Here is a 23,196-nt window from a genome sequence, read left to right on the forward strand (position 1 = left end):
ATGCTGGTTGGTTGCTTGAGCATAGGCCACTTGACTCATCTAAACCCCAACTTACTTCCGACCACATCGCTTCTAACAACCGTATTCTTAGTTCTAGCTTTCTAATCTCCGAACATACATGAAATATGAATATTTAGCCATCACATGGGTTTTGATGTCCAGAACGCTAATATAGCCTTGTAAAGTCAGGTCAAAATATGGTACATATAAAGTCACATGTATGTTCGGAGATCCCATCAAGAATATAGCTATGAATGCAAACATTCATTCCCATGTATGGGTTAGGACTACAAAATCACATGTATGTTCACAAATGTTGTCAAGCCTTTGCTAGCTCTTATATACGTTGATTGCTCATGCGATAAAATAATTGTACAAGTTGTTGGTGAGACAATAAAGTCTAAGGAACTCCAACCATGTATACAACAACCCATCTATAAATACATCACTTTAGTGTAACAAAGCCACCGATTCACATACACTATTTATCTGCAAGAAGAACAACATAGGAGATTGCGGATGGTTAACTACAAAGTCGAATGAAATCAAATACAACAAGACCAGGGGTGGAGCTACGTTGGGGCAAAACCCGGCCGTGGCCCGCCCAGGGTGGCACCAAATAGTGAAGATTGAGGGGCCCTTAATAGGAAAGTAATTAAGATCAGCTTTAATCTAGCTTGTTTGGCCCACCTAAGGATGTTACCGTAGCTCTGCCACTGAACAAGACCATCTAGAAATAGGATGCACCGAGGAACCAAATTCTAGACTTTGAGGCAAGGGCAGTGTCCACCTCAAATCCCCTTCGCCTTCGATTTCCAGTATGGCTCCAAAATGTAGAGCAATACCAAACAACATGGGACAAAGTCGGCTCCATTTTCAATTTAGAAAGGATTTTCAGTGAATAGACCAACATATCCTTCAATATTTCTGTTGTGTGTTTGGCTTTAGTTGCAACTGAATCAAACTTTGAAACGAAACAACTGGCCTCTTGAGCAAGCTCTAGGAATTCCTTGAAGTTGCCAATTATTCTATCAACCACATCTTCAGGAATGTGCCCTAAAAATGGTAGAAGTAATTCAATTGGCCTAAACTTTGAAAGAAATACAGGAAAGGAATCGTGCAACTCTGAAAACCTAGTTCATTCTTCATAGAATATGATTTTAGGTAGAAGACTTGTCTTAGCCATGAGAGACAGCGTAACTGCGAACATGGCTATTTTATTTGTGTGTGAATAAGAAAACTTGAACCACATCACCAATTTGATGCATAATAAAACAACATTGTTACAAAATTTTGCATGTTTTTCATATTAACCAGAAGTATATACATGGTTACAAGGAGACATATGAAATTGACGATATCACAAGTTGCATTGTATGTCATCACATATGTTTTATCTCAACAGAGTAATCTTGTTCGTGTCCGTGGATATACATATATTTTATAGCAACAAAAGTTGAATGGACAAGAATATGTAAATAGAAATACAAACATTCATATGTTACACATGTTTGATATTTGAATAGCTAATCCAGCTTGCCAAAGTGAGGCCAAATACAACATATATGAAATATGATGCATATGTTAGACTACAAAAACAATGTATGTTTGGACATGTTGTGAAGTCTTTCTAGCTCTTGTATATGTTTATTGCTCGCAGGGTAAAATAATTGTACGGATGGTTGGTGAGACAATAAAATCTTAAGGCACCTCATCCATGTACACAATAACTTATCTATAAATATATGACTTCGGTGTTAACAAAACCGCCAACTCACATACACTATCTATTATTCATGACAACAGCAATGCATGGAATTGAAAGACGATTACAAAGTCGAATGCCATGACACACTCAGTGAGCAACGTAGATGACATCGTTTAGGAATAGGATGCATCAAGAAATCAAATTCTATCTGTTAGACAGGGTGTCGCACATGGAGTATGTTTAATCCAACATGATTGGATTGATATCCTTCACACCTAGTCAAACAATGACGGCGAGCATCGTGCAAGAATCGAGTACTGATTTCTGCATGTACGACTGTAATTTTGGAGTCACGGCGATGCTAACCACTGAGTGCATCACACACTTATAATCGCACGATATATCTATGGACAACTCCCTTCTAAATTCTATGCAATGCGCCCACATCTGTTTGTACTAGTGTATCCAGTATCTGAAAAAACCCTCTCTGAAGTGGCTGCGCTTATTTTTCGCAATACTCCATTTGTTTTTGGACACACGGTGAGTTGTTAAGAGGGTTTTGGGCTGCAAAATTCAGCCGGTGGTACCAAGCGAGGGTTTTTGCCCTTCCCACCCCATCCACGCTCAAAACGCACCGCCAACGGCGGGATCTCGATCCTAGGGTTTCCGCGCCACCACTGCTCACCGGCCATGGCGAGCGGCGGCGCCCCCGCCTCGACCTCTGGCGGCGGCGGCGCTGGCACCAAGACCATGTCCGCCTCGCTGTGGTGGGACCCCTTCGTCGCCCTCTGCGACGACCTCGACCGCGCCGCCGCCGTCTCTGACGCCCTCATAAGCCCCCCGTACCCATTTCCCCAGTCCCGGCCCCCCATCCTCCTCGCCCGCAAACCCTCGAGGCCATAACTAATTCGCTGGCTCCCGTGTTGCAGGCGGAGTGGATCAAGGGCCACCACGCGTGGCTCCGCGGGCGGTCTCGATGTTCGGGAAGCCGAACAGTGCCTCGAGGGCTGCGCTGGACGCCGGCCAGGTCGCCGTTGGGGAGCACCGCCTGGCCGTCAAGTCTGACCTCAAGGAGGTCGCGCTCCGCGCGAGCAAGTCCCTCGACCTGGACGAGGTGCAGTCGTACATCCTGGTGAAACGGTCTTCAGAGAGCGCCCCAACGACCCGTGATGCTGACCCGTAGGAGCCCCTTCGGCGGGTGTCTCTGCAATACTACCTTGAGCGTCAGTGCCTGCTCAAGTGCATTAGGAGAATCTTTGTTCATTCCACATGCACAGATGATGATTCTGATTCAGCCGACGCCATAAAACAAGAGGCCTCACCGTTAGGCAGTTACGAGATGGAACAGAATATGATTTTAGGTAGGATGCTTGTCTTAGCCATGGGAGAAAGCATAACTGCGAACATGGCTCTTTCTATTTGTGTGTGAATAAGAAAACTTGACCCGCATCGCCAATTTGATGCATAGTAAAACAACATTGTTACAAAATTTTGCATGTTTTCGTATTAACCAGAAGTATATACATGGTTACAAGGAGGCATATGGAATTGACGATAGCACAAGTTGCATTGTATGTTATCATATATGTTTTATCTCAACAGAGTAATCTTGTTCGTGTTCGTGGATATACATATATTTTATAGCAACAAAAGTTGAATGGACAAGAATATGAAAATAAAAATACAAACATTGATATGTCACACATGTTGTTTGATGTTTGAATAGCTAATCTAGCTTGCCAAAGTGAGGCCAGATACGACATATATGAAATATGATACATATGTTAGACTACAAAAAAATGTACGTTTGGACATGTTTTGAAGTCTTTCTAGCTCTTGTATATGTTTATTTCTCGCATGGTAAAAAAATTGTATGTATGATTGGTGAGACAATAAAATCTTAAGACACCTCATCCATGCACACAATAACCTATCTATAAATATACGACTTTGGTGTAACAAAACCACCAACTCACACACACTATCTATTATCCATGACAACAACAACACATAGAATTGAAGACGATTGCAAAGTTGAATGCCATGACGCACTCAATGAAGAACGAAGATAGGAATAGGATACATCAAGAAATCAGATTCTATCTGTTATACAGGGTGTCGCGCATGGAGTATGTTTAATCCAACATGATTGCAATGTTATCCTTCACACCTAGTCAAACAACAACGGCAAGCACCGTGCAAGAATCGAATACTGATTTCAGCATGTACAGCCGCAATCTCGAAGTCATGGGGATGCCAACCGTGATGTCCATCACACACTTGTAATTTTACTATGTATCTCTGGACAGCTCTCTCTAAGTTCTACTACTACTCCTATATCTGATTTGTACTACTACGCTGGCACCAAGACCGTGTCCGCCTCGCTGTGGTGGGACACCTTCGTCGCCCTCTGCGACGACCTCGGTCACGCCGCCGCCTCCCCCTCCACTGCCGTCTCCGAGGCCCTTGTAAGCCCCCCGTCGCCATTTCCCCAGTCCCTCCTCGCAAACACTCGTGACCGTAACTAACTCGCTGGCTCCCATCCGTGCTGTAGGCAGAGCGTATCAAGGGCCACCACGCGTGGCTCCGCGGGGCGGTCTCGATGTTTGGGAAGTCAAACGGTGCCTCGAGGGCCGTGCTGGACGCGGGCCAGGTCGCCGTGGGGGAGCACCGCCTGGCCATCAAGCCCGACCTCAAGGAGGCCACGCTTCACGCAAGCAAGTCCCTCGACCTAGACGAGGTACAGTCGTACATCCTCGTGAAACGATCTTCAGAGAGCACCCCAACGACCCGTGATGCTGACCCAAAGAAGCTCCTTCACCCTCATTTCCCACTATGGTTCCAAAATGTAGAGCAATACCGAACTGCACTGGGACAAAGTCGGGTCCATTTTCAATTTAGAAGGGACCTTCGATGAATAGACCAACATATCCTTTTATATTCTTGTTGTGTGTTTGGCTTTAGTTGCAACTGAATCAAACTTTAAAACAAAACAACTGGCCTCTTGAGCAAGCACTAGGAATTCCTTGAACTCACCAATTATTCCATCAACCATATCTTCAGGAATGTGCCATAAAAATGGTAGAAGTAATTCGATTGGCCTGAACTTTGATATAAATACAGGAAGGAATTCACGCAACTCTAAAAAAATCAGTTCGTTCTTCATAGAATATGATTTTAGATAGAATACTTGTCTTAGCCATGGGAGAAAGAATAACTGCAAACATGGCTCTTTTCATTTGTGTGTGAATAAGAAAACTTGAACCGCATCGTCAATTTGATGCATAATAAAACAACATTGTTCCAAAATTTTACATGTTTTCATATTAACCAGAAGTGTATACATGGTTACAAGGAGACATATGGAATTGACGATAGCACAAGTTGCATTGTATGTCATCATATATGTTTTATCTCGACATAGTAATCTTGTTCGTGTTCATGGATATACATATATTTTATAGCAACAAAAGTTGAATGGACAATAATATGTAAATATAAATACAAACATTCATATGTCACACATGTTTGATGTTTGAATAGCTAATCTAGCTAGCCAAAGTGAGGCCAAATACAACATATATGAAATATGATGCATATGTTAGACTACAAAATACAATGTATGTTTGGACATGTTATGAAGCCTTTCTAGCCCTTATATATGTTTATCGCTCGCATGGTAAAATAATTGTACGGATGGTTGATGAGACAATAAAATCTTAAGGCACCACATCCATGTACACAGCAACCGTCTATAAATATACGATTCAGTATAACAAAATCACCGACTCACATACACTATCTATTATCCATGAGAACAACAATAAATGAGATTGAAGACCATTATGAAGTCGAATGCCATCACACACTCAGTGAACAACGAAGATGATATCGTTTAGGAATAGGATGCATCAAGAAATCAGATTCTAGTTATTAAAGAGGGTGTTGCGTATGAAGTATGTCTAATCCAACATATATGAGATGTCTACCTTCACGCCTAGTCAAACAACGACGACAAGCATCGTGCAAGAACTGAGTACCGATTTCAGCCGGTATGGTCGAAATCTTGAAGTCATGGGGATGCCAATCACAGTGTCTATCATACACTTGTAATCTTACATTGCATTCGGGAGTGGCTCTTTTCTAAATTCCATGTACTGCTCGTGCATCTGTTTGTACTACTCGTGTATACAATATCTGAACGAAAAACCTCCCTGAAGCGGCTGCACTTAATTTTCGTAATATGCTCCATTTGTTTTGGACACACGGTGAGTCGTTAATAGGGTTTTGGGTTTTTGCTCTTCCCACTCGAAACGCAACGGCGAGGTCGGGATCTCGAACCTAGGGTTTCCGCGCCACCACCGCCCACCGGCCATGGCGAGCGGCGGCGCCCCCGCCTCGACCTCAGGCGGCGGCGGCGCTAGCACCAAGACCGTGTCCGCCTCGCTGTGGTGGGACCCCTTCGTCGCCCTCTGCGACGACCTCGACCGCGCCGCCGCCTCCCCCTCCGCCGCCGTCTCCGACGCCCTCGTAAGCCCCCCGTACCCATTTCCCCCGTCCCCGTCCCCGTCCCATCCTCCTCGCCTCGCAAACACTCGCGGTCGCGACTAACTCGCTGGCTCTCACCCGTGCTGCAGGCGGAGCGGATCAAGGGCCACCACGCGTGGCTCCGCGGGGCGGTCTCGATGTTCGGGAAGCCGAACGGCGCCTCGAGGTCCGCGCTCGACGCCGGCCAGGTCGCCGTCGGGGAGCACCGCCTGGTCGTCAAGCCCGACCTCAAGGAGGCCGCGCTCCGCGCGAGCAAGTCCCTCGACCTGGACGAGGTGCAGTCGTACATCCTGGTGAAACGGTCTTCAGAGAGCGCCCCGACGACCCGTGACGCTGACCCTCAGGAGCTCCTTCGGTTGGTGTCTCTGCAATACTACCTTGAGCGTCAGTGCCTGCTCAAGTGCATTAGGAGAATCTTTGTTCATGCCACATGCACAGATGATGATTCTGATTCAACCGACGCCATAAAACAAGAGGCATCGCTGTTAGGCAGCGATGAGATGGAACAGAGGTTACTATCCATCATTAAAGATTCCCTCACGGCTGCATTTTCGGTGAAATCAGCAGCTGATTTGACGGTTTCTTGGCTGGAAGAAAGCTTGATTGAGATTAACCTGATTCTGGACATTCTGTTTCTTGCTATCTGTGATAACTTCTCAAGGTGCAATGGTGGGCTGTGGATAACTCTGTGCTCCCTGTTTAGGGATATGCTCTCTGGCTCTTATGATGTTGGAAAATTTGCTGTGTCTGCTGAAGCAAGGAGATCATTTCATTATGCTAAAGCTCAGCTACTCCTTATTCTCATTGAGACTTTGGACCTCGAAAATCTCCTCCGAATGGTTCACGACGAAGTCTCTTTCAGTGGAGGGTATTCCCAGTATTCTGTTGCTGATATTCTTGAGATGGATATTGAAGTATCAAGATTGCCTGAATTTGAAGTGGAATCGGGACCACTACTTCTTGCTTGGGCAGTTTTTCACTGCCTGCTCCTGTCTCTTCCAGGAAATAATGCCAACTTGGAAATTGATCATGCATCTTATGCCCAGCGGGCTTTTGAGCTTGCACCGTTCAATTATTTACTTGGCGTTCTTTGCTCAAGCATCTTCATGGAGTCAGATGGTCCTGTTTCTGGTTTTCGTGCTGTACTGAGATCTTTCATTTCAGCTTTCACTGCTTCATATGAGATATCTTATCAGACAGAAGACAGTTCTCTTGGTGTGATACTGAATATTATATGCGAAGTTTATGGTGGAGAGGAATCACTATGTATGCAATTCTGGGACAAAGATAGTTGTGTTGATGGTCCAATCAGATCTGTTCTCCAAATGGTGGAGAAAGAGTATCCTTTCCAAATAACGGATCTGCTTCGCTTCTTATCAGCTGTTTCTTATGGGACATGGCCTGCTCAATGTGTATATAATTACCTAGAGAGGATGAATGGGCTAACAACACTGTATGCAACCCCTGGTAGTGTCCCTGATAGTGTGAACTACTGTGACCAAATTGAAATTCATCACCCAATCAGCATTCCTGGTATGGAAGGCATTACATTACCCCGTGGAACACGTGGTTACATTTTGAAAATTCTTGAAGACAATGCTGCATTAGTCCGTTGGGAGTTCCCACATTCAGGCGTTTTCATTTTGCTCCTCACTTTGGCACAAGATCTATATTCATGCAATTATGTGGAAGCCTGCGATATAATGGACTTACTGTATCAGATGGTATCATCAAATCAGGATCTGTGCTCTGCTTTGCTGCATGCTGACAAGTCACTTGCTGTTCAAAAATCAAAGAGTTTGGGCCAAATTGGAGAATATATCAGGATTGATGTTGTTAAAATCATTTGCTCATCAATTTTCAAATATGAGCAAGATGGTAATAATACCAGCATAATGTCAAAAACCTTCAGCGTGTTATCAGAATTTCTGAAGTGTGTTCCATACCGTGTGTTCGACGTGGCGTTAGAATGCGGCATCTTCAGCTCACAATTAAATGACCCCTCAAGTGATTGGCTACTTTCTGGTGCACTAGCTAGAATGCTTTTTGCCGCCTCTGAGGAAAATGGAGACTGTTCATCACTTACCACTTCATTGCTTGATTTTGCCATTCAGGTTTTGCGGAAAGGAGCCGCCGCTGATGACATGATATCACCGTTCATTGTTTTTTCAATTCAATACATCATGGTCAATCATATGAACTGGAAACACAAGAAGTATAGTCGCTGGAAGACAACCTTGAAGGTGTTTGAATTGGTGAAGAGCTGTATTCAAGTCAAACCATTCTTGTCAAAGCTTGGTGGCATCATTTGGCAAATGCTACTATATGATTCTTCTATTCACAGTGTTCTTTGGCATGCTGTGTGCACGTCCATGCAATTATTGGAATCGCGTGGCAGCTTCAGTAATGGTGTTGAAGATATTGAAGATATACAACTTGTTCTTTGCTGTGGACTTGATATTATATTTTTCATGCTGTCCAACTTACCAGAGGACTTGATGCCAGTTGCACCTTTTGTTACTTTGGTTTTGTCATCTTCATTGAAGCCCTTACCTTTCATCACAGCTACAATATCGTCTATGTCCTTTCAGAATTCTGCCTTACAGATTAGTGCAGCTAGAGCATTATCAGTATTGTGCTTCACTGCCCACAGAGTCCAACCTCAACTCATGGAAAATGGTAGCTTTCTTGTTGATGGTTCAGAGATATGTAGACTGCAAGCAAGTATTTCCCAAATTCTTGACAAGGAAGATGATACTAATAATTGTTTGATCGTGGCTATATTCAGCCTTCTGACTTCTGTTGCTCGCTATCAGCCTGCTCTTTTTGTTTCACTGACAGAGGAGAATGCAATGATACAAGCTGATCATAGCAATTCTGCAAATTCTCAGACCAATGGTTCTTCTACCCTCAACAGTTCAAGAAGTAATTCGAGACTTGTTGAGCAAATGTTGGGATACATTGAAAATTCGACCGAGTTTATGAATAGTTCTCCTTCTCTGTTACTTAGCATCCTTGACCTACTCGAGGCATTATGGGAAAGTGGTGTGCAATTCATATGCATATTAGATAAGCTGCGAAGCTCTAGAACGTTCTGGGAGAGCTTGTCACGTTGTATTCGTGCCACCTTTGATCATTGCCCTGTTGACAGTGTTGACACTGTTGATGAGAAAGTTTCTTCGAGGTATAATTGCCAGGCTAAAATTTTCAAGATCATGTCACATGAGTTGTTCTTGAAAGGGAGATTACTTGTGGAACCAAAAACTTCTAATCCTGTAGCAGATGGTACAACGGGGCAAAAAGAACCTTCTGCATCTTCTCCAAGCAACTTAGTGTGCAAATGGTTTGATAGTGCTCTCTTGGAAGATTTTATCAATCATTTGTCAAGCAACGGATACCAGAAGGAGCTTTTTCATCGTGCCAAGGTAGCTTCATGTGTTTGCATCATCCGTCTAATAACGAAGTTGTCCACTGGTGATACTGCCAGCTTGTCTTTCTCGGCAGTAAAGAAGATTCAGCTAATCTCTAGCAAATTGTTACAACACCGTGCATTCATAGCTCTGCTATCACAGTATGCCCTGCATGGCTACAGTGGTGAGCAAGAACTTACCAGTTTGGTAATCAATGATCTTTACTATCATATACATGGAGAACTCGAAGGTCGTCAGATTACTCCTGGTCCCTTTCAGGAGCTCTTGTGTTTCCTTCTGGAGTTTAAGTTTTTTGAATGCAATGCTACAGAGCAACCACATAGCGCCTTCCCAGCAGTCAGTGGCAATGTTTTGTTTGATGTTGCACACACTCGTGATGATCTTGGAGTTAAACTTTGGAATCATTCAGATTGGAAACCCTGCAAAGAAGTGGCTGAAAAAATGCTGGATATTATGCATAAAGCAAATCTGATGAAGCGTCATGCTGATGCAAAGCTTTGTACATTAAGGTCCTTCATAACATTTCTATCTGTCTACACTGGAACAAGTTCCAGTAATGAACCCACCTTACCTGATGGAGGGATTTCTGCTACAGCTATGGAATCAGCAATTAGATGTGCATGCAAATATTTGCAGTCAACTGTTGATTCTCTATTTCCTGAAGTTGGTACGAATGAGGTTTTGTTTCCCCTATTGTCTGGGCAAGTGGACTTACTGCTTACTCTTACCAGGTTCTTATTTCACCAAGCTAAGCAAACCAAGAGCTATGTTCATCTCTATCCAGTTATTGTACTTCTTATGAGAACCTCAGGTGCCAGCACATCATTTTTAGTTGATCTCGTGCCATCAAGTCCTGCTCTTAAGAAACCAGTGAAGTCCCTCCTTGTTCTGATTCTGTCTTTATTTGAATTCATTTATGGCAAGGATGACATGAAAGATGGATCAGGTGATGCTAATCTGTTTGGTGAATCATCCATTATAAGTATGAGGTTGTTACCTGTACTATGCAAATTGGCTGAGAATAGGGAATATTCTGATCTCGCTGTTGGATCAATGGACTTACTATTGAAGGGCTTTATACCCCCTAATATGTGGTTGCCAATTCTACAAAAGCATTTCCGTCTCCAGGCTATACTGCATAAATGTCAGAATGGTGCAATATTGTCTACTCAAGTAATTTTGAATTTCCTCTTGACCTTGGGGCGGACAAAGGATGGTGCTAAAATGCTTCAGTCTGCAAACATTTTTGCTTTCTTGAAGGTACTTCTAAGTAAGTTATCTCTGGATGACTCCTGTTTCAGAAATTCTTTGAGCAGCCAAGCGAAGGATGTGCATATGTGGAGTTTGGCTCTTGCTATAGTTGCCTCTCTCAACCATTGTATGGATGATGATGTTTCTCGTAGCAGTGTTGCGAACGGTACTGTCAGCATCCTTTCAGGACAAGTTCCGCTGATGTCCTCTTATCTATCTGCACAAAGTGTTAATACACATCAGAACAAGAAAAGGGCGGTGTTGCAACAGTCGCAGACATCACTTTCAGCTCTGAGTTTAACTGAGAATATCCTCTCACTTCTGTGTGTTTTAGCAAAATATCATTTTCCACGGGACACTGGTATGATGCAAGTAGATTCAGAATTAAGAGAGATTATTATCCACCTGCTTGCTTTTATTAGCAGAGGAAGTGCAAGGACTGGCGATTCACCAAACTGGAACCCATCATTTTGTTGTCCTCCTATTGCTAAGGAAGAAGTCGTGCTTCATGAAGATCCACCACTCATCAGGAGCAAACATGGATGGTTCAGATTTGCTGCAAGCAGTACTCATTCAACTGCAGCTATTTCTGCTCCTTCCAATGCAGCATTATCTCTGGTGATCAGAGACAAAAGTAGTGGAGATTCTGGTTCTGTGAAACAGACTCGTTTTACCGAGATGGTAGCTGTGCAGATTTACAGAGTAGCCTTTCTTATTATGAAATTCCTCTGCAGTCAAGCCAAAGAGGCAGTAAAAAGGGCAGGAGAATTAGAATTTGTCGATCTTGCACATTTTCCTGAACTTCCCATGCCAGATATTCTTCATGGTCTGCAGGTAACTATTGATATTGCTCTAGGCCCTTACTGTTCGAATTAAAACTATGGTGCATATTTGTAGCATGCATGTTTTTGTTAGCATATACTCCCTCCGTTCCTAAATATAAGTCTTTGTAGAGATTCCACTATGAACCACATACGGATGTATATAGATGCGTTTTAGAGTGTAGATTCACTCATTTTGCTCCATATGTGGTCCATAGTGAAATCTCTACAAAGACTTATATTTAGGAACGGAGGGAGTAGTTGTATAAGATACATCTAGACCATGAAGGGAAAAAAAGCTGTATAAGATGTACTCCATCTGTTCCTAAATATAAGATGTTTTAGCATTTTTCTGATTCGCATGTATCTAGACCCATTTTAATGTGTATGTTCACCCATTTCAATCCGTATGTAGTCTACATTGAAATTATCTAAAACATCTTATATTTAGGAACGGAGGGAGTACATCTAAACCTGGTATCATGAAATCTGGTGATAACCGCATTCCACTATTCTAGCTTAGACTTTAAGTCTTTCAAAGTCACTATGTGTTTTGCCTCATGCCATCCGTGCATCTCATTGCAAATTCACCAAACCTTCCTCAGTGCTATGGCAAAAGATTTGTAGAAGTTGCAGGGAATGATTAACGGGGTACACTTCATTTATAAACATGTAGCTAATGAATTTCATAGAGCTTGTTGCAGTATTGACTTCAATCTTATTAATTTGAGGTGTAGACATTATGATTTTGAGGCATGGAAGAATCAAAGTTAATTTGATAACTAATCGTCGCTCTAGTCTTAGCTTCAAATGGCATCTAATAAAGTGCTATTAAAACCACTAACCAGATTAGTTAAACAAATTTAGTGCTGAGTGATAAAGCAAACACTAGTACTGCTCTGGAGTATGTGAAAAATAGAAAATAATATATTTTTGGTAATAATTGTATAATCCATAACCTGGAACTCAATCCCAAAGGCACGATCCTGCCAGACATCTCTGGGTCTGATGACAAACAGTGATGGATGGATCATCATCATTGCTTAAAATCTAGCTCAGATATGAGTGATTGAAAATTCTACATGCCATGATACAAGGAATGTGAAAACCTTTTCTTTTTGCCTGAGTGCACCTTTTCCTGATCACAGTTTGCGGTACTCTTTCCAGGATCAAGTGGTTTCTATCGTTACGGAAGTACTGGGGGCAAATGGATCGAGCGCCCTCAGCGGGGAGACCGATAGGGTATGCCGTCTTCTGTTGGTGACCCTTGAGGCATCGCTCTACATGGAACTGTGTGTGTCCCAGTCATGCAGCATCAGGCCAGTGCTGGGCCGGTTCGAAGATTTCTCCAAGGGAATTAAGGCGATGCTTCACGGTAACGCTTCTTGTACTGTACTATTTTAAAGTGTGGATTCTGGCAACAACCATCCTTAGTGGCTTACTCCCTCCGTTCCTAAATATAAGTCTTTTTGGAGATTCCAATATGGACTACATACGGAGCAAAATGAGTGAATCAACACTCTAAAATATGTCTATATACATCCGTATGTAGTCTATATTAAAATCTCTAGAAAGACTTATATTTCGGAACGGAGGGGGTACTTTATTTATTTATTTATTCAGCAGTGCTTCCTATACAGTTCATCTCATCCTTTCTCCTGTTTTCTTGTCAGCTTTGGAGAAACATTCCAGTTTGAAACCATTGGTTAGGTCACTCGCTCAGATTACGACACTGCTGTATCCTGGGCTTGCTCAAAGCAACTTCCTCACCATGTAATCAGTGTGTAGATTGCATCTCTGCGGCTGGTTAAGTCTTTTGCTATGGTTCATACTTCATAGATGGAAACAGGTTCAGTAAAATCGACCCGTTTACAGTGGAGCCCTGAGTTTAATCTGCTGCTATGGTTATGAGTGAATCTACACTTTAAACTATGTCTATATACATCCGTATGTAGTCCATATCGAAATCTCTAAAAAGACTTATACTCCCTCCGTTCCAAATTACTCGTCGCAGAAATGGATGTATCTAGAACTAAAATACATCTAGATATATTCATACCTGCGACAAGTAATTCGGAACGGAGGGGGTATTTAGGAATGGAGGGAGTAGATGAAATAGTTTAGTCAGCTAACATGTCACATAACGTTCATGCATGTATTTTTCTGTATGCTTGCATGCATGTATGTACAGTAAGAAAAACTATCAAGAGTTTCCACCCGTTCTGAGCGACATGTCAGTGGTGGAATGGCACCCTGCTATACGTACGGTGAATATGGTGAATGCGTATTATTGTCTGCTAGTTATGGTCTGAATTGAATGTTTCCAAGCTTGCATTAAGTCGTCTTCTTGTTAGAAGACACCCCTGAGGTCTCGAAACCATTCACCTGTGTAGTTCTGGTTGTGGTAATTAGTGCCAATGTGTTAATCCTTTTTTACACAATGGCCACATTAACTAAGATAGCTGAGTAAGTGTCATCCAAATGTTGGGGTAAATTACATAAATCAAATAAGAGCTACTCTACTATAGCAGCATCTTTTAAAAGAGTCGTAACACCTAAAAACTGCCAATCTAGGGGAAAACACCACTAGCAAATTCTGTGTAGCACTCCAAAAATGCCCATACTCATCTCCACATTTGGGGACTACTAAGAGCAAGTATAATAATAAGCTTATAATCCTCTTAAGTGGTACTTGTACCTATGTGAAGAAGAGAGATATGCAAACTATATGAAGAGAGACATGAAAAAGTAGAGAAGTGAGCTCTCATGAAAGAGTGTGCCTCTACATGTGCTCCTAGATAAATATAATAAATACTCTCTCTGTCCAAAAATTCTTGTCTTAGATTTGTTTAGATACGGTTGATACATCCGTATCTAGACAAATTTAAGACAAGAATTTTGGGACGGAGGGAGTATAAAGAAAGAGAGAAAAAAAATGCAAAAATACTAATCTTATAGTCAACCTTATTATACGAGTGATTATAAATAATAGCTTTAAATGACATGGTAACTAGCCATGTTCTAACTCTTGCCCCTAAAACTTCCATCTCTTTCGTAGGAAGTTCCCCTACACCCACTAGTCGAAGCCGACGCAACGACACATCTCCCCCACCCATGCCGCCTCCTTCACCTCTCATTTGTGCTGCCTCAGTCGTCGCCTTGCTCCTCCTCGTCACCATGGCACCGGCCGCGAGCAATTCGATTTCGACCAACTGCTGCCTAAGCTCTGACACACTGTAGCACCCCAGGACCGACATTATGCAGATCTAGCCATGTCCCACTAGTCTTTGCATAGAATCCCCCCAAGGACAATAAAACTTCACACAACAAACAAGTCGAAACGTGCCCGCCATATGAACCGTTGATATCTGAAAGCGCAATCATGCCCTTACATCATGTTTTGATGCTGATGACAATATACATATTGGGGACTAATCATAAGTATATCTCGAGTTTTAGTCCGTGTGAAACAATGTGTGTGGATTATGGACTGATGAAATGATATGATTCAAGAAAGAAGAAACAAATGGATCCCACACTATTAAAAGGGGATCAATAGGGTCAGTAAAAGATTTGGTCCAGCTCATGATTTCTTTGCAAATATTCCACTATCCATTTACTTAGATAGCCAAATATTCCACTCCTAATATTCCCCAAAATACCCCTTGCCATATACTCCACAACTTACATTTTATCATGGCAAGTCATCTCACATATACTGCCCCTAGCCGGATGTCCGAGCCAATGTCCATGCTTCAGATGTGTAGACCCTTGCCAGAAATCCGACAAGGCGTCCAATAGCATTCCAACAATTTCCCCAGATGTGTGGCCTCCCGTCGGACGTCCGGGACCCTCCAATTCAGAGTACCAATATATGTCGGGTGTCTGGCATTCCATCGGATGCCCGACCAATCCTTCCTATGCCGGACGTCTGGCCTGGCGCTGTCACTTACTAAAAAATGGCTACTTTTGGGCCATTCTATATATACCCCTCTACCAATCCGGTAGAGGGTTGACCACTTCACTTCAAATCGCCCCTAAGAACACAAGTGCCCCCTCTCACTCCCCCCTTCACCAAATCAGACCCCGGAGATATTTATGAGAGTTACTGAGAGATTTTCCACCAAGTGATAGATCTACTCCTTCCCCCTCTCTTGACCAAAGGAATACGTGATTTGAGCAAGTCTTGAGCTTTTCCCCATTGATATTGTTCCCTTGGAGGTTGGAGACTCCTAGGCAGTAGGAGTGCACCGGTGAGGAATTGGTTGTTGCGATTCACCCTGAATAGTTTGTGAAGGTTTGGAGGCCGCCTCAATATCTACCCCTAGTGGTTGAGAATCACATTCTTTGTGATATCTTAAGGAGAATACGGTGAAACTTCGTGGTGTTGGCGTGCCTTAGTGGTAACACCCATCCCTCCAACGATGACTAGCTTCCCTCCAAGGAAGTGAACATCAGGTCACATCCCCGTCCGAAATATCCCAAACCCTAACTCCTTACTTGTGTGGTTACTTGTGCTTTGTCTTACATGTTATGTCAGATCGTGGTTGCTTACCTTGATACTAGTTCTTGTTTGATCATAGTGCTAATACTAGAATCACCTTCGCAATTTAGGTTCACTTTCATATTCCGCAAATTGCCTAAAATTGCTAAGTAATAACTAAAATTTGTAAATGTACCTATTCACCCCTCCCCTCTAGGTCCATCCCGATCCTTTCAATATCACAATACAAACAACGAAATAATCTGAGATTATAACAACATATATACAACAACTCATACAACAAGGATCTTCCGACCAAGATCGAACTGATACAACATAAGCGAATAAACCTTAGAAGGGCAAGAATCCAAATTGCCTTAAGAAGGTGAAAGGATCGATAGGGCTGACTAGAGGGGGGGGGGGGTTGAATAGGCAACTAACAATTTTTAGCTTTTTTACCAAGTTAAACTTTGCATCAAAGTAGGTTGTCTACATGTGCAACTAGGTGAGCAACCTATATGATGCAACAACAACGAACATACAAGCAAGCAAGAGAAGTAACACTAATAAGCTTGCACAAGTAAAGGTAAGAGATAACCAAGAGTGGACCCGGTGAAGACGAGGATGTGTTACCAAAGTTCCTTCCTTTTGAGGGGAAGTACATCTTCGTTAGAGCGGTGTGGAGGCACAATGCTCCCCAAGAAGCCACTAGGGCCACCGTATTCTCCTCACGCCCTCACACAGTGCGAGATGCCGTGATTCCACTATTGGTGCCCTTGGAGGCGGCGACCGAACCTTTACAAACAAGGTTGGGGCAATCTCCACAACTCAATTGGAGGCTCCCAACAACACCACGAAGCTTCACCACAATGGACTATGGCTCCGTGGTGACCTCAACCGTCTAGGGTGCTCAAACACGCAAGAGTAACAAGATCCGCTAGGGATTGGTGGTGGAATCAAATTTGTCTTGGTGGAAGTGTAGATCGGGGCCTTCTCAACCACTCCCGAGCAAATCAACAAGTATGATTGGCTAGGGAGAGAGATCGGGCGAAAATGGAGCTTGGAGCATTAATGGAGCTTGTGGGGGAAGAAGTAAGTCAATGAGGAAGAAGGGGACCCCCTTTTATACTAAAGGATCCCATCCAACCGTTTCCCCCAAAACAGCCCCGCAGAGGGCGGTACTACCGCAGGGGGCAGCGGTACTACCGTCCAGTCTGGGAGGGCTTGAAGATAGAGGAGGGACCGTGCCCAGCGCGGTACTGCCGCGGTGGTAGGGCGGTACTACCGCACCTACTACCGCTACAAGTGCCGCTCAACCCGACACGAGATGCACCCCCTCGAGTTGAGGCGGTAGTGGCCCGGTACCGCAGCGGTACTGCCGCTGAGGACCCTCAAGCGGTACTACCGCTGGGCACCGCGGTACTACCGCTGGGGCCAAAGACCGCCAAATAGCAGGGAATCAAACCTGCAACGACGCGGGAAGGCCCAGAGGGTGTGAAACGGAAGTGTACGTGATGATTCCACCCTAGCCTTACCAAAGCGGACCCCTCTTGATAGTATGGTGACTCCTACGAAACTAGTCCACCAACAAGAAACGAAAGAGCTACACCGTCTTGAAAAACACTCCGAGGGGAAAGAAATCGTCTCGAGCCAAAGGATGAATCTCTGAAATGCTCAAAGCACACGGTTAGTCCGCAAACATGTTGTCATCAATCACCAAAACTACATCGAGAGAGATATGCCTTAACAATCTCCCCCTTTGGTGGATTGATGACAACCAGGGATTTGCACAGGGATAAGACATGAAAGTAAAGATACTTAGAACTACAAAATATAGACGGGCTCCCCCTAAATGTGTGCACCTAGTTAGTAGTGCCTTTGGAATGCAAGACACACACATTAGGATCAACACTCCCCCTATATTTTATAGTCCAACAATTCTAAGCATAGATAATAAAGGTAAAGATAAGGTAGCATATGTCTCACACCATATGTCAGAGCTTAGGTCTCACTGGCACCAAACCAAACCAAGCAAAACAACAAGAAAACACAAGACACCACAAACCACAAAGACACACTCGCAACACGACAACAACACAAATCCCTAAACTCTCTCCCCCTTTGGCAGCGAGACACCAAAAGGGCAAAGAGCTTAGGTCTCACTGGCACCAAACCAAACCAAGCAAAACAAACGAGAAAACACAAGACACCACAAACCACAAAGACACACTCGCAACACGACAACAACACAAATCCCTAAACTCTCTCCCCCTTTGGCAGCGAGACACCAAAAGGGCAAAGAGCTTAGGTCTCACTGGCACCAAACCAAACCAAGCAAAACAAACGAGAAAACACAAGACACCACAAACCACAAAGACACACTCGCAACACGACAACAACACAAATCCCTAAACTCTCTCCCCCTTTGGCAGCGAGACACCAAAAGGGCAAAGAGCTTAGGTCTCACTGGCACCAAACCAAACCAAGCAAAACAAACGAGAAAACACAAGACACCACAAACCACAAAGACACACTCGCAACACGACAACAACACAAATCCCTAAACTCTCTCCCCCTTTGGCAGCGAGACACCAAAAGGGCAAAGAGCATTGCTACGGCTCCAGGTGATAGCAAGCTGAGGATCTCGAATATCACATCTCAGCGGGATCGTCTGCACCGCCGTCGTCGGTTGGAAACTGCTCGGCGTCTGAATCGTTCCATGGGCAATGCTGCTGAACCCACTCCTCCTCGTCAGTGATCCTCTCCTCAGATCCGCTGTTAACAGTGGCACCCAACTGGCGCATGAGCTCCTTGTGACGTCTGCGGGCCTTCTTCTCAGAGACATGAGACATGTACTGGCCATGAGACTCCATGCAGAAAAGTTTCTTCATCTTGCGCTTAATCCTCTTAGCCCATGAGGGCTCCACACCGGAGGGCTCATAGTCCTCATCCTTGTCGGCCTCAGCATCGTCCTCGGACTCCATGTCAGCCTCAGAAGGTGGAGCATCAGATCGAGGGGCCTGGGTGCCCCAGTTGCCCTTCTTCCTCAAACGTTTGATATCATGAGAAATCAACTCTCCAGTTTCCAGAGCAGCCCTGGGATAGTGATGTGCCCAGGCCTTCTCAATGAGCAGCATGATGAAAGGACCATAGATCGGGCACTTGCGCTCAGAAATGGCAGACAGAAGTTCAGACCACATAACATGAGAAATGTCCAGGGTCTCTCCAGTGGTTTCTTCCTTCTCATGCTGGCAGAAGAGAAGCATGTCCACAAGATAGGAGTGGACCATATCCAGATTCCCAATGCGCGGGAAAAGAGTCTCGCGGAAGACATGGTGAAGGATGTCCAGATAGATAGACAGCTCATAGGTTACCTTCTTTGTCTTAGGGTTAACCTTCTGAGAGCAGTAGGGCCAGAGAGCTTGCTTGTGAGTGGAGGTGACATTGCGGTGAGGACGGAAGCCGACTGGATGCTCAAGCCCATGATCTTCCACCCCAAGTAACTCCATGAAGGCCTTCCACGTGATAGAGAGCAACTTGCCATCTGTCATCCAAGTCAAAGTCCTTTCTGCATCAGTTCCAAGATGGACAGTGGCATAGAATTGGCATATGATGTCGGCATCAAAGTCCTTGTTGAACTGCATGATTCTGAGAATGTTCAACTGAGTGCACATCTGAAGGGCTTCGCCAAAGTACTCAGGGTCCTTTTCCATTGGATCGGTGTCGATGGAATGGACATCAACAAAGTGATTCTTCTTAGCCTTGATCACATCAAAAAGATGGCGAACTGAAAGCGGTTCCAGAACGGGTGGTTGACCAAAGTGGGATCTTGGTCTTCCTCATAGGGGTTGCGGCGATGCTTTGCCCAAAATTCCTTGGTAGTTATCTCAGTCACAGTCTTGCCATTTGGCTTGCTTGCAGATCTCTTCGTGTGCTGAGGTGGCGGTGGAGCACTTGAGGTTGCGCCTGCTGGCGGCGGTTGAGCACTAGATGAACCACCGACTGACTGAGAAGTGCGGTAGCACTTTGACGTGGCACGACTGGGGTTGACACGGCGGACCTGCTGCTCAGGATGATCACCACCTGGAACCAACCACACGAGCAGAAGAAACACACGAAAGAAAAGAGCATAAGCCACCAAAGAACACAACACGGATCAAAGCTTGGTAGGAAAAGATGGAATTAGGCATCTAGCTTGTGCGGTAGTACCGCTCGAAGAGGGCGGTAGTACCGCGCCAGATGGGGAATGGTAGTACCGCGACCCATAAGCGGTAGTACCGCTTGCACGGTAGTACCGCTCGAGGAGGGCGGTAGTACCGCACCAGATGGGGAACGGCGGTTCCCTACTGCCGTGGACGAATCCGGCACTACCGGAGATGCCAAATTCAAAAATAAACCTACCAAATTTCAATCCACAGGGCCTAGAATCCATCTCCATCCTACTCAAGCCTCGCCTTAGCCAAAAGACGAGAAGAACAATGCCTATTGCCCCTAAAAATTAGATGCAAGATCTAGGCAACGAGAGAACGGGAACGGGGGCAATACCGGCATCCATGGCTAGAGGATGTGGTGGGGATCGACTCCACCGGAGGAAATGGAGTGGGACGACACGAAAACGGCGGCCGGCCGGGCCCCTCCTGCGGCGAGAGGTCGCTGGAGCGACGAGGAAGACGAGTGGGGGCGAATGGGTATGGGGAAGAAACAACTCCCCCTGCCCCGACATAACCCCCCATCGCCCGCCCCGCAGCGGTAGTACCGCTAGGGTGGGCGGTAGTACCGCTTGACCCTTGTCAGCGGTAGTACCGCGCACGCAGCGGTAGTACCGCTCTGCCGCAAAAAGGATTGACCAAAAAGGGCTATGCTCAAGGAAAAGAAAAAAACGAGACAAACATGAAAACACACACACACACACACACACAGAACCGACAAAAGGAACGAAGACACACACCTCTCCAAGAGAGGGCGGTGGCCGAGGCCACCTATGTTTGAGTTCAGAGGTATGGCGCCGCGAAGATTTTAACCTTGGGCCCATGATCAACACTCATCTTTGAAGCACAAGTACCATCAAAAATGGCTATTGTGAAAGAGTTTGGTTAGTTTATGCACTATGGGGCTAGGGAAAGTTCATTGAGAGAACAACACTCCCCCTATGTCCATGCCTACACCTAAACTAGACGACAGGTTGAGTGTGGTGGGGTGTGCAAGGGTTCAAGTCATATTGCTCGAATCAATGATATTTAGCTCATGCCTTAACTCGCGAAATCTTGCTTCATCCAAAGGCTTCGTGAAAATATCTGCCAGGTTATCATGAGTGTTGACATAGTTGAGCTCGATCTCCTCTCGCCTAATGTGATCCCGGATGAAGTGATACCTAATCTCAATATGCTTTGTCTTGAAGTGTTGCACCGGGTTGAGAGAAATCTTGATGGCACTTTCATTGTCACACCAAAGAGGCACTTTGTCACAAGTGACATCGTAATCCTTTAAAGTTTGACTCATCCATAAAAGTTGTGCACAACAACTACCGGCAGCCACATACTCCGCTTCCGTGGACGAGAGAGACACACAACTTTGCTTCTTGGAAGACCAACTTACCAAAGAGCAACCAAGAAATTGGCACCCTCCGGAAGTGGACTTCCTATCCACTTTGTCTCCCGCCCAATCCGACTCCAAAAACCTACAAGCTTGAAGTTTGCTCCTCTTGGGTACCATAAGCCAAAGTTTGGGGTATGAGCCAAATATCGAAAGATTCACTTGACCGCCACAAAGTGACTTTCCTTAGGTGCGGCTTGAAACCGTGCACAAATTCCCACACTCAACATGGTATTCGGTCTAGATGCACAAAGGTAAAGCAAGGAGCCAATCATGCAGCGATATACCTTTTGATCCACCGCTTTACCATTGGGATCAATGTCAAGTTGGCACTTGGTGGGCATGGGAGTGGAAGCCGGCTTGACATCACTTATCTTGAATCTCTTTAGCATATCTTGCGTGTACTTGGCTTGATTGATGAAGGTTCCTTCTCTCGTTTGCTTCACTTCGAACCCGAGAAAGAACTTCAACTCTCCCATGGAAGACATCTCGAGCTTTGAGGTCATGAGAACGGCAAATTCCTCATTGAAAGCTTTGTTAGGGGAACCAAAGATAATATCATCAACATATAATTGGCACGCAAACAACTCCCCTTTGACCTTCTTAGTAAAAAGAGTGGGGTCGATTAGCCCAACTTCAAAACCACGGTCTTGTAACAACTCGATAAGGTGGTCATACCATGCACGTGGGGCTTGTTTAAGGCCATAGAGTGCCTTATCGAGTTGATACACATGATCGGGAAAGTAGGGATCCTCGAACCCGGGGGGTTGCTTGACATATACCAATTCATTAATTGGACAATTAAGGAAAGCACTCTTCATATCCATTTGTTGTAACTTAAAGTTATGATGAGAAGCATATGCAATCAACATGCGAATGGATTCAAGATGAGCAACGGGGGCAAAGGTTTCACCGTAGTCGATACCCTCGACTTGGGAGTAGCCTTGTGCTACCAAACAAGCCTTGTTGCGAATGATAATCCCATGAGCATCTTGCTTGTTCTTGAATATCCACTTGGTTCCAATGACATTGTGGTTCACTGTTGGCCTTGGCACCAATCTCCACACTTTGTTGTGCTCGAAGTTGTTGAGTTCTTCATGCATGGCATTGAGCCAATACGGATCTTCCAGCGCCTCATAGACCTTTTGGGGTTCAACACAAGAGACAAACGCGTGATGTTCACAATAGTTTTGCTAATTGTCTACGAGTTCTTACCCCCTTTCTTAAGCTTCCAAGCACATTTGTCATGAGATGATCCTTGGTGGAGAGCTTGGAAGCAACCTTGGTGGCACGACGCACCAATTCCTCCTCAGGGGTGAGACGAGGAGTGGTCACTTGATCATCTTGAGCGTCGTCTTGAGC

The 23,196-nt window shown here is 44.7% G+C and overlaps 2 protein-coding genes and 1 pseudogene across 2 annotated transcripts; all 3 read left to right on the forward strand.

The window, feature by feature from the left end:
- The first annotated feature begins 2,398 nt into the window (after positions 1 to 2,398).
- On the forward strand, positions 2,399 to 3,150 carry LOC125518788 (annotated as a pseudogene).
- Positions 3,151 to 3,832: 682 nt separating this feature from the next.
- Positions 3,833 to 4,625, forward strand: LOC125518486. The gene is made up of 3 exons (XM_048683316.1): positions 3,833 to 3,841; positions 3,931 to 4,176; positions 4,263 to 4,625. The coding sequence occupies exons 1-3, from the start codon at positions 3,833 to 3,835 to the stop codon at positions 4,623 to 4,625; spliced, it is 618 nt and encodes a 205-aa protein (XP_048539273.1).
- Positions 4,626 to 5,974: 1,349 nt separating this feature from the next.
- LOC125520147 lies at positions 5,975 to 14,072 on the forward strand. Its single transcript, XM_048684981.1, has 4 exons — positions 5,975 to 6,238; positions 6,346 to 11,772; positions 12,927 to 13,134; positions 13,433 to 14,072. The coding sequence occupies exons 1-4, from the start codon at positions 6,083 to 6,085 to the stop codon at positions 13,534 to 13,536; spliced, it is 5,895 nt and encodes a 1,964-aa protein (XP_048540938.1). The 5' UTR covers positions 5,975 to 6,082; the 3' UTR covers positions 13,537 to 14,072.
- Positions 14,073 to 23,196: the final 9,124 nt, after the last annotated feature.

The sequence above is a fragment of the Triticum urartu genome, chromosome 7 (genome assembly GCF_003073215.2).
Source record: "Triticum urartu cultivar G1812 chromosome 7, Tu2.1, whole genome shotgun sequence".
NCBI lineage: Eukaryota > Viridiplantae > Streptophyta > Magnoliopsida > Poales > Poaceae > Triticum > Triticum urartu.